The 12,060-nt window shown below is 34.9% G+C and overlaps 1 protein-coding gene across 2 annotated transcripts in view; it reads right to left on the bottom strand.

Moving 5' to 3' along the window:
- The window catches only part of TMPRSS15 (transmembrane serine protease 15), a 138,826-nt gene that overhangs the window by 55,466 nt on the left and 71,300 nt on the right, over positions 1-12,060 (bottom strand). For both annotated transcript variants that reach the window (XM_043893080.1, XM_043893081.1), the window contains 3 exons: positions 6,230-6,319; positions 2,545-2,670; positions 281-421 (listed from right to left, as the gene is read on the bottom strand). In XM_043893080.1, coding sequence (XP_043749015.1) covers positions 281-421; positions 2,545-2,670; positions 6,230-6,319 — 357 coding nt within the window. The remainder of the gene's footprint in view (positions 1-280; positions 422-2,544; positions 2,671-6,229; positions 6,320-12,060) is intronic.

The raw sequence follows: 12,060 nt of genomic DNA, 5'->3' as shown, positions 1-12,060 counted from the left end.
CCCTTTGCAGTTTAAAGTGGCCCTCTTTGGTGTACAAGATGCACAACTCTTTACATGCCAGAGAAGTGTGAGTAGGTCTGCTGAAAAACCCGTGTGGATTCCTGCTTTGAGCAAAGTCAGCTAGTGGTTAATCAGGTGTGAAGGAAGTAAGAAACTCTCCTTTAAGACGAGGAAAGATGAATGAATGTACTAGAATGCAAGCACTGAAATTAAGTTCTGGCTGTTTCTGTTGTTTGGCTCCAAAACTTATGAGGCAGCATGTAATCCCATGCCTACTTACCTGGAATCCCCAAGCCATAGCCAGTAGTGAAATTTGCTTTAAATCCCTGTTTTGCCAACATATCATCAGTGATAAAAAGCACAGTCATTCGGTTGGTGGTTGAGAACACATCCTTTACTGGACCAGGGCCTGTGTACACAGCTGCTCCCAAAGAAAATGGGATAATCAGTGAGATAATCATTTGACTCTAGAAGGAAATGCACCCTTTTTCTTAATTCTGTCTCCCAGACATATGCAACATGCAGCGTGGCTGGCTCAAGAAGCACCCACACATAGGTAAACATGCACATTCTCTTATATTCTAGACACTGCTTCTAAGAAAGCCAACTTCTCTGTTGATCTTTTCCAATATTACTTAAGGTTTCTGCAGCTCTAGAATTTAATGATGAAATTACTCATAATATTGTCGAACTTAGCATCAGTACTATTCAAAGCTCATGCTACCCCAGAAAATTATTTGCCTGCTTTATAAAATAATGGAGGATATAAATAATTTTTTACAATTTTTGTCTCAATAAATTTAGTCTGAATTTTTATCTTCATAAATCAATTGCCTTTTTAATAAATTTTTTGTTTAAATTCATTTGATATTTTTAATAAATTGAATCACTAACCTTATCTGAAATATATGTTAGAGACAGATAATGTAGACCTAAATGGTGGCATTCAATTTTTTCCTCTCTAATCCCTAGGGCTACAGGGCTTCATAAACAATAAAATCCTCTTGGTAACCTTTCCCTTCTCCAGGGGATCTTCCCAACCCAGGGATCAAACCTAGGTCTCCCTCATTGCAGGCAGATTCTTTATCAGCTGAGCCACAAATGAAGCCCTATTAAAAAGTAATGGCTTCAGTTAATTTAAAAATATATTCATTGTGTTAAATATTTTACATATTGGAATACTTGAAAGTGATTCTGTATCAAAAGAGCTTCTTGCTGATAAATTTGAAAACAATGATTATGAGATCCTTTTGGAATTCTCAATTACTTTTCAATGATTGATGGAAATACTAAGAGGTGAAATGATAAAAACTGATTATTCTTAGATCACGAGAACAGAAATGTTTATTAGAAAGACAATGTCAAGTGAAAATGGAGAAACTACTCAAAATGCATTTATAACTGTATTGAAAATCAAACTTGAAGTTCCTCAGCTGGTACAAGGCACTATTGTCTACGGAGACTTTCATTGTTATTTGTTTTGTGTGTGGCTCTCCTCTCCCAGGAGGCTTTTGAGAGTCAGACATGACTGAGCACATGCTCAGAGCACAGTTAGATAAAACACTTCTGAAAAGTGTGCTGTTTTTGCATTCCAGTTGACATTTCATGTATTTTCATAGTTTAATGCATGACTTACCAAGAGACACTTCTTTCTTAAAAGTTTGTAGCTGTTTAATAAGACATTAGCCATTCTATTTCATAGAACTTTATTATATTAAAAGGTATTTATGATCTAGGTATAATAACTTCTTCTTGAACAGTACACTTTTCCTCCATGTCTATTAAAAATTAGTGATCCATAAATGCTTGGGAAGAATCAATTTGATCAATTTTTGACTCATTCTCAGATATTTATATAGAAGCAGCTAGTACTGGAGACACAATCAAAGTAATAGTGAAACACAAAGTAAATATCATTTTAAAATTTTGCATAATAAACATAATTGATCCTTCAGTTTGATATGAAATGTATTATAATAGTTATCTTTGGACATACAATGTATACATAATGCATAGAATAGCAAACTGCATAATGGATGTTCTTGGCTTTTAGTCTCTAAAGTATAATGCTTATTATAGTAAATTAGTATCACTAGGACCTGCTGACTCAAAACTGTGAATCCTGGTTTTCCAGGAATTCTCAAGAATATTTTTCATCGTTGTGAACGCTCTGCATATTGGAAATGCCACATACAATTTGATGTGTTATTCTACTGTTGTGTTTTCACTTTGCTCTTTGTAAAAAAGTGACTACATGTATTGAGAAATTCTCTCTCCATGGGCTTCCCTGGTAGCTCAGCTGGTAAAGAAGCCTCTGCAATATGGGAGACCTGGGTTCGATCTCTGGGTTGGGAAAATCCCCTGGAGAAGGGAGCAGCTACCCAGTATTCTTGCCTGGAGAATTCCATGAACAGAGGCGCCTAGCAGGCTACAGTCCATGGGGTGGCAAAGAGGTGGACACGACTGAATGATTTTCACTTTCATTTTCTCTCTCCATCAGTCTGTCTTGAGCCATACAACTTTCACAATAAACTGGAGACTTACCTAAGAACAAGGAATCATCTCCTTCACCATCTCTGATTTCAACTACATCTGCAATATTTTCCAGGTCAAATTCCTGAAAGTGAAGCTGAATATTTTTTCCCTTTTGTGCATTTAAATTCCAAACACCTTAAAAGTAATAAATAATAAAGTTAGTTTAAACATTTCTTTTTATTTCTCTTAACTTCAATCTTCTGAGAATTTCAAATCATTTTCAAAAATATTTTCTTCATTTTATAAAACCTAATATTCCAAACTATTTGTGTGAAGAAATATTTCATCTATTCTAGGATACTTATAGTGAAATTTCAACTAAATTTGAGATCATTTACTCTAATTGAATTTATTTTATTCATATAAATGAAATACTTTCATCAAAGCTTGCAAATAGCCTTTTACTCCTACAGTCTAAAATATATGAATGTCAAAAGATATGAATATTCTACTTCCATTTATTTTATTTCCAAGATTAAATGTAGAGGAAATGAGGTAATTAAAAAGTAATTTGTAGGGCAACTAAACTTTAATATTTCTTTAAGTAATTGTTGCAATTATTTTTATGTGTCATATGATGGCAGTTCCTTTTGAAACAAAACAAAAAAATATTTATAGCCTTAGTATCAAGAATCCCTGGTGGCACAGCAGTAAAGAAACTGCCTGCCAAAGTAGGAGATGTGGGCTCAATCGCAGAGTTGGGAAGACCCCCTGGAGAAGGGAATTGCCACCCACTCCAATATTCTTGCCTGGGAAATCCCATGGACAGAGGAGCTTGGGGAGCTATAGTCCATGGGGTCCCAAAAGAATTGGACATGACTTAGTGACTAAACCACCATCACCAGCCTAAGTGTCAATAAACACTCCTTGTTTTTTATTGATTCCTTAAATAATTTAGTCTTTAGATTTTGCTCCAGAATTTTTCTTCATTCTACATGAATTTCTCATTCACTATTAAGGAAGTCATTTTACTGACATAGTAATGACCTCTAAGTTCTTATCTTCTACATTTTTTTGAGAAGTAGATCCATTTATTCAAATATTTACTGTGTATAAATGTAAGTATCTCAGACTCAACAAGGAATAAAGGTAATACACAGTGATCTCTTTCGCCAACTCATTCCTTTTTTCATTCTTCCTATTTCAGTGAATAGTACCACTAATCGTCCACTCACAGTTTTCTACACCAGAAGCCTCCTCATCTTCCTTGACCTCTTTCCTCCCATTACCAAGGCTGCCAATACTAGCTCCTATATCCCTGGAATCCCATTGCCTTCTCAGTTTCCATGCCGCTATCCGAGTTCAAGTCACTGTTATTTTTCATCTCCTAATTCGTGAGGATAATTGCTCCCTTACAGCCTACCTCTGATCCTGCAATAGAATCTATTGCTAAAAAAAAAAAAAAAGAGAATTTGTTGTTGTTCAGTCACAATGCTGTGTCCAACTCTATGCAACTCATGGACCGCAATACAAAAGGATGGATCCATCTACAAGGCAAACTTGATTTTATCACTATTTTCCTGTAAGCCATTGAAAGTCTCCTCAGTGCCCTCAGACTAAAATTCAAACTGCTTAACATGGTGTGAAATAACTTCACATTTCATTTCCATTTGTTATCATTACTTAATTTTGCTTGAAGATTCAAGAAAAAATCAAGGTCTTCTACTTCTGAACTTTTGTATGTTAAATACTTCTTATATTCCTGCACAGCCTCCTGTCTTTGCCCTTATTACAAACAAGACTTTAAACACTGTGTGATGTCTGACAACTTATCTGAATCCTTATCTAGACTGAATTGTTTGTTTCTTCTTTACCTACTTCAGTACCTAACAAATAAAGCACTCAAAAAAGATTTCATGAGTAAATTAATAAATTTAATAAATGTCTCCAAATTGTTCTTTCAATGTTCCACTTATTTTTGGATACTTTTACCATTACTTTGTACAAATGATAATGTACAAATCATATTTTTACATTATTACTTTGTACAAATGTTTAAAAGATAGTTTCTATGCTAAGTGGAGATGATAATCTCTAGTTCCCCATACAAGTCAAATTAGATTAATGGCTGTTTATTTTTTTTAATCAGATATCTCCCTATAATAGTGACTCTACTATCCTATCAAAATGATATGATCTCTGGATCATTTGAAGGAAGAAACATTGACATTTTCTAATAACACATTTTTCACTGTCATTGGGGTATTTTTTTCACCAGTAGAATTTTCCATTTAGGTTGGTGGTGCTATCAGAGGCCATGGAAGGCAGGGGAAGAAAATGTTTGTTTCTCAAAATACTAGTGTGGAATCTTTGGAGGATGGGCCATGGAATCTTCATCTTTAACACAAACAGTCTGTGCAGTTCTAATGAGCTTCTCTGTTTAGGACTATGACCTAGATATAAGCTTTATCTGGTTTTATCGTAAAAGCCTCTTCTCTCTAGACTTAGAATTTTTTAGTATCCTTCATATTAGCTCACCCTTTATATTGGGATATATTGGGACTGCTTCCCTGGTGGCTCAGGTGGTGAAGAATCTGCCTTAAATGCAAGAGACCTGGGCTTGATCCCTGGGTGGGGAAGATCCTCTGGAGAAGGGAATGGCAACCCACTCCAGTATTCTTGCCTGGAGAATTCCCTGGGCAGAAGAGTCTGGTGGGGCTATATACTCCATGGGGTTGCAAACAGTCAGACATGACTGAGCAACTAATACTTTCACTTTATATTGGGATTCTAATCACTGCCTGCTTTATTCTCTTTAATCTGTAGTTATAAAAGATACATATATATATGGATGAGTCCCTTTGCTGTCCCCCTGAAACTATCACAACATTGTTAACTGGCTATATTCCAATACAAAATAAAAAATATAATACATTAAAAAAAAAAAACTGTGGAGGCCAGAAATAGTGAAAACCTATTTATAAAGTGCTTTGAAAACAAAACAGAAAACTATCAAACCAGAATCCTTTAATCAGCAAATGTATCCTTCAACAATGAAAATGAAATAAAACCATTTTCAGAAGAAAGAAAATTAAGAGAATTCATTGCCCGTAGACCTACTTTAAAAGAAATGTTAAAGAAAGTTCACAGGGCAAAAAAATGATAGCAGAGGGGACCCTGGAATGCCAAGAAAGAAGGAAAAGTAACAGAAATGGTAATATCTGAGTAAATAGAATAATTTTGTTCACCTTTTACACTTGTTAAAATATGTATAAATAAATAGTACCTAACATTGGGGAAAAAAAAAAAAAGATGTGGTGTCACAATTGGCTCTTTGCTTTATATACTTTCCACTGATCTTATACTATGGAACTTAAACTTGTTATACACAAGATAAACAATATATGCATTATCAAGGAGATTGGTATCTGGAATAAGGCTACTACCTCTTTCACTTATTTTTTTAAACTTTTAAATAGGAGAATTATTATAATATCACCTCTTTTAAAAAATTATTGTAAGAACTGACTAAAATAAGTTATATTAAGCATTAGTGCTGTGACTGGCATAAAACATATGCTAAAAAAGTTAGTCATTAACCATTGTTATTCTTCTCATTATATTAAGTGATCTCATAGATGTAGTAGTTGTATCCAGATATAGCAAATTTATAATCTAGTTTGCTGTGTCAAGGGGAGAATCTAACTTTGATATATACATTTGTTTTCCATGATCTGGAAAAGAAATGACTCACAGAAAGCCTGATTAGGGTAGTTGTTTGGGAAGTTTGTAGACGTGAATGTTGTATTTGGCTCCCACAGTTCATGAGGCCCTCCACAGTCCGCTGAAAAGGAAAGCAATGAAAAATCATTAGTAACATAATATTTATTTCAGAGCAGTAATACTATATGCCAGCAAATTTCCAGTTTTATTTCTTGGAATACTGGCTTTGGCAGATACATTTTAGAGCTTGCATAAGGGAAAATATAAGCTAACAGGTTTCTTTACTGAAGAATTTCTCAAACCCTTATATATTTTTATGCTCTTTGTGATTCCCCAAGAAGGCATAATAGTGTTCTGCATTTTCCAAAATTATCTGGGCAAGGAAATAATTTTGACAAGCATCTTTTATAGGTAGTCTTCAAGAAATAAAGTATCAACTCCTTGCTTTAGAAAAAATAGATGAATCTTTGTAATGGAACAAATAGAGTATATGCCTCTCTCTTATGGGAAGGACTAGTAAATAACTAATCCTATCATTTCTTGTTTTTTCTTCTTTTTTCCCTACTTTTCTTTAGTAGAGAAGCTGTATACTGTATTGAGGCATTTGATGGTCAAGAAAGGGAGACAAACAAAATTGCTGCTTTCTAAATAGTTACCTTAGATTGTCTAGGAGTGAAGTTGGGACTGAACTAAACACAAATTTATAAGAAAAAACGCCGATCTTCCAGTGAAGAGTACAATGCTTCAAGTAGGTAAACTAACTTTTTGAAATTCATAACCTACTTCATATTTATTTATCTTGCTTATTAGAAGAACATTCTAAAGTAATGTAAAAATTTCTTAGCTACTTTTAAGTATTCCAGTTCTTACTTTTTAATATCATATTATATTTAAGATCAAAAGAATAAAAGTAACCTAAATAGAAGAATATAGAGAATCAAGATAAGCATATATTTTCCTATTATTAAAGCAGATGACAATGATATGGCTGTGTGTGTTTAGTCACTCAGTCATGTCCAACTCTTTGTAAGCCCATGAACTGTATGTAGCCTGCCAGGCTGCTCTGTTCATGGAGATTCTTCAGGCAAGAATACTGGAGTGGATTACCATATTCCCAACCCAGGGATTGAAGCCAGGTCTCCCACATTGCAGGCAGATTCTTTATTGTCTGAGCCACTGTGAAGAGGAAGAATACTGGAGTGGGTAGCCTATCCCTTCTCCAGTGGATCTTCCCGACCCAGGAATCCAATCGGAGTCTCCTGCATTGCAGGCAGATTCTTTCCCAGCTGAGCAACCAGGGGAGCCTGATAATGGTATACTTACTCCCAATAACATAGAAATCAGATTAGAGAAGAGAAAATTAAATGTTTCTACATCTACAGTGGTGCCTTCTATCAGACTCTCTTGTTTAATCCCTCATTCACATGTCACCTGCTTTATTTATGTGGATCCTTTCCAATTTATGTGCATTTTTCAAGCTGGTAGGTAATAATATTCTTTGATTTGGGTTTTGGATATGCACAATGGGACAGAGACAGTTACTGTGGCTCAAACTGGTATCATTGCCAATATAGCCTGTTCTGTAAGGTGACAGGGCTTGGTTTCACTTATATGAACTCCTGGGACTTAGCCAGGAGTTCTGGCTTATCCAGAAACAAATGAGTTCAGCAGGAATAATAAAATCTTTCTAAAAACTCATTGTTTGCAAAATGTCCATGCACATTGCCTCATCTGGAGAGAGAACACGGTGTACAAAAGGAAGATGTGCTGTAGCTGGCGGAGTAAAACGGTTGCTCTGAGCTAGTTTCTCATCTTTCTGAGACTGGGTCTTCTCATATATAAAATAGATATATATTGGAGATTTTCAAGGTTGTTGTAAAAATCAGAAATAATTTGTGAAAAATGCCTGGCACATTCAATACTGATTTTCAATGAACCTCTGTGAAATAGGTAATTACTATGACTATTTCAGTTTTAAATGGGCAATCCAGACTTTGGAGGTATTCCATTACTTGCTAATGTTTTGCACATTCACTTAGTGTCAAGGCTTCAACTCAGTTAACCTCAAGCTCATCTCACAGTATGTTACTGTCTCCTGTTGGGTTGATTAAATGGAATACTTTTAGCCACCTGGTCCAAGCCATAGGCAGGGTTTAGACTGCATCTCAGTAAATGGCACTTGGTGGGTAGGTGACAAGAAGAAGGAGGACAGAGGGGAAGGTGGATGAGATCTCTAAAAAGTAAAGTCAATGATGGAAAGATCTAGAAGGGAGAAAAAGTATACAGGCTGCTGAAGAAGACATTGGAACCAAAGAAAGTGGTAATTCAGAACTAGGGCAGTTTCTCCACTGGGAAAGGCTGAAGGAACTTTGAGCTCCCAGGCAGCTGTCCCTTGGAGGCAAATCCTCTCCTTGATTGTGTGACTCTTTGTCTTGCAAAGATTCCTGAAAAGGGATCCACTACAACCCTTCAACTCTTACCCACATACAATGCCTGTAATTTTCTGTAATTCTAAATGCCTTGAAATTCTTCCTTCAATCTTCTAGGAAATTGATGGGAAAGGAGAATGTAACTACAAGGACAAAAGTAACACTGCAGATTGAAGAAGGATGGGTGGGTGGGGTGGGGAGAAAGCCAGCTCTTCCTGCTTTATAAGTTTAGCCAGACCCAGTGTGGCGAGTAGGGATGCTGTTGTTTAAACATCATTCTCATTTTCTCTTCAAGGAACAGGAAAATTTCTAAATTGTATACTCCTCATACAATAAAGAGTCAAAATTTTGGAGAATGTACTACATGTTCACCTCTCTGAACACTTGACAATACATTGTATTATATGTAGATGAGTACCTAGGACTTAAACACATGATCAGAACTAAAGTGTTGTTAACTGCATCATTAAGTCTGTCAGGGCAGGCAGTTGACTTAGCATTTCTCTTCTGAATAGTAATCTTGGCAAATTTGATACTTTGAAGTACTTTTAAAATAATAAAATACTTAAGAAGTACTTTTTGAAATACATTTCAAATATAATTTTATATCACACAACTGATCAGTAAGTATCTCTGTTCATTGGCCTTATAAGATGGTTATCAGCTACTCCTGGTATATAAATGACTGTAAAGAAACTGGCAAAAGCACTTTCAGCCATTCTAAGCATGATGACACAGTTGATTTTAATGGTAGTGTTGCTATAGCAGAGATGTAGCATGTGCTTCTTAAGAGAGGAACCAAAGACTCATGAAATATAATTCTGGAGATCGCGGTACTGCTATGTCATTTAGTAAGCCATCTCCAGCCAGAGAATGAGAGTCAAATAGCTTCTTGATATGGGGAACCCTATTCATTTACGGTTGTTAAACTCTCCCATTTTTCTTTTTCTTGGAGCTGTTCTCTCAAAGATTTGTTCTCTGATTAAGTTCTTCCTATGCCAGTAGGGATCTTCACTGCATGCAATATGTAAATAACATGCAGTATTTTGCAAAGTGCTTGTCAGGGATAGATATTTTCCTTGAGGCACATCATTTTTAATCCGTGCTTAAACCTCTGACATAAATGAGATATGTGTCAATGTGGGGGCATTTACTGTATGGTGAAAAGAAGGAGAGTCAGGCCTTCACTTACAATAAAAGGGTTCAAATTAAAGTTATTTCTGACGAGATATTTCAGTCAAGAAATAAGGGTGATAAAAGTAGGTTTCTGATTGCTACTTTTATGTGAGGGAAATAATAGGTGCAGTTTAAGAAATACTACTCACATTGATATTTGAATATGTTGAAAGGGCTAAATTTTAAAATTAGGAATTTTCTTGTAATCATAGTAATACATAAGTCCAATATTACAGACAACATTTTAAAAGATTAGGTTGCTATATAAAAAGAAAATTTGGAGTTCAGTTTGTCAAAATTTTTATTTCCATTCACAGGTTATAGTGACCAGTCATGATATAAATATTTTTATTAAATTGGTGGCAATAAAGGTCAATTTTTATTTCCAGTGATTTTCATTTTATTTATAATTAATAGGAATCTAGCCAATAATAGATCTAATAAGTAGGCTGTTTTGAAGGTAAAAGAATAAAACAATAGAATAGTCAAAAACACTGATATAAGAGCATATGAGTGCAGTTAATTTGGAATTTGCTAACAGTTTGAATATTGAATCATACTAATGGTATAAAAGGCAAGCAGATCTACATGACCATCAATTATAAAATAATTGAATAGATGTTAATTAATTTTACATGAATAACAAGAGTCAAAGATTATTTAGCTCTAAGTATAATATTAAGCCCATGAAACTTTCCAAATTAGCTTTTATTTTGTCTTTGGAAATGGAAAATGGCTTAATAATGTCCAAATAGAGCAAAACTGCAGCAAAAACTGTTTAACTGTTTTACAATAGTTAAAACTAGCTTTTTTTTTTTTTGATTAGTTTTAAGAGTCCAGAAATAAGCCAGGGGCTAAAATGTGAATTTCTTTTTGTATGTATCTATTCTATTTAGTGGGCTTCCCAGGTGGCGCTCTGGTAAAGAACCCGCCTGCCAAGGCAGGGGATGCCAGAGATGCAGGTTCAATCCCTGGGTCAGGGAAAATCCCCTGGGGAAGGAAACGGCAATCCACTCTAGTATTCTTGCCTGGAGAAGCCCGTAGACAGAGGAGCACCCTGCAGACAGAGGAGCCTGGCAGGCTACAGTCACAGGAGCACAAACAGTGGGACAGGACTGAAGTGACTTAGCACGCACGCATGTATGCTATTTAGTGAGGACTTGTGATGAATCATTCTGATTGTGTTGCAAGTTGGCATTATATTTGTGTAATGGAATGTTTACTTTTTAAAGTGTTCTCAATATAGTCCTCATATTTAAATTACTTGTGCCAATGTCACAGGGCAAAAATGATAGAGCTGATACAGCAGCAAGTGATTAAAATAAAAATTAAAAAAAAAAAACAAGAATCCCTGCAGTTTGGAACACTGAACTTATATTTCCCTAAACAAGGCACAACCTGAATCCCTAGAAACAACAGAGAAAAATGGCCTTAGCTAGTCAGTTACTCGACTGGCAATATTTTCTTATTTAAATGCTCTCTAAGAGCCAAAGAAAAGACTATTAGGCAGTCAGCCATGGTTTCCTTTTGTTTCTGCTTAAACAAATCACTGATCTGGAACCAGAAAAGCTCTGCTCAAATAAGAATTTCACTGAACCAATTGCAAATGGCATTTGAATGAAATTGTTCAGAATGCATTTGATGGTAATTAACATTTTTTGCTGTGCTAAATATTGCCCTGAAGTGAACCATTTGGAAACTGGAACAAATACACTCTGGGCAAATTCTAAAGTTTATATTTTAAACTCAGATGAGTTATTCTACCGTTATAATTTCGGTATGGTGAAAATATGCAGGTATATCATGCTTCCTTGACATTGAGGTATTATATTTTTCTCTTTCTGGTTGGAATAGATTAAGTGGACTATGCATTAAACAGATAAAGTTTCAGTAGAAACAAAATTTAAAGTTTTAGTTATATATAGATGATTTTATAGATGAAAGTTTCCTCAAAGTTATCAAATTTTCTATTTTGTATAGTGATGAAATTTACTTTTAAAATATCAATTCTATGAAACTATGTTACTTTCACCTAGAAAAGTTTTCTTCATGACAACTTATTGAGGAATAGAGAAACAAGCTAACAGAAAAGATTGTGAAGACAGTCTGTTTTTTAAATGATTGCAGTTAGCAAGATGTTGGTAATGTTTGGTATCCATAGCAATTATTTATCAAATCAGCAATGATTTTAATGATTGCAATATTTTTTGCATAAAAAAAGTTTTATATAATAGACCAGAAGGGTGTGAGACGCCTT

This window comes from Cervus elaphus, chromosome 31 (assembly GCF_910594005.1).
Source record: "Cervus elaphus chromosome 31, mCerEla1.1, whole genome shotgun sequence".
NCBI lineage: Eukaryota > Metazoa > Chordata > Mammalia > Artiodactyla > Cervidae > Cervus > Cervus elaphus.
The sequence above is the reverse complement of the archived record's forward strand: the minus strand, read 5'-3'. Positions and strand labels throughout refer to the sequence as shown.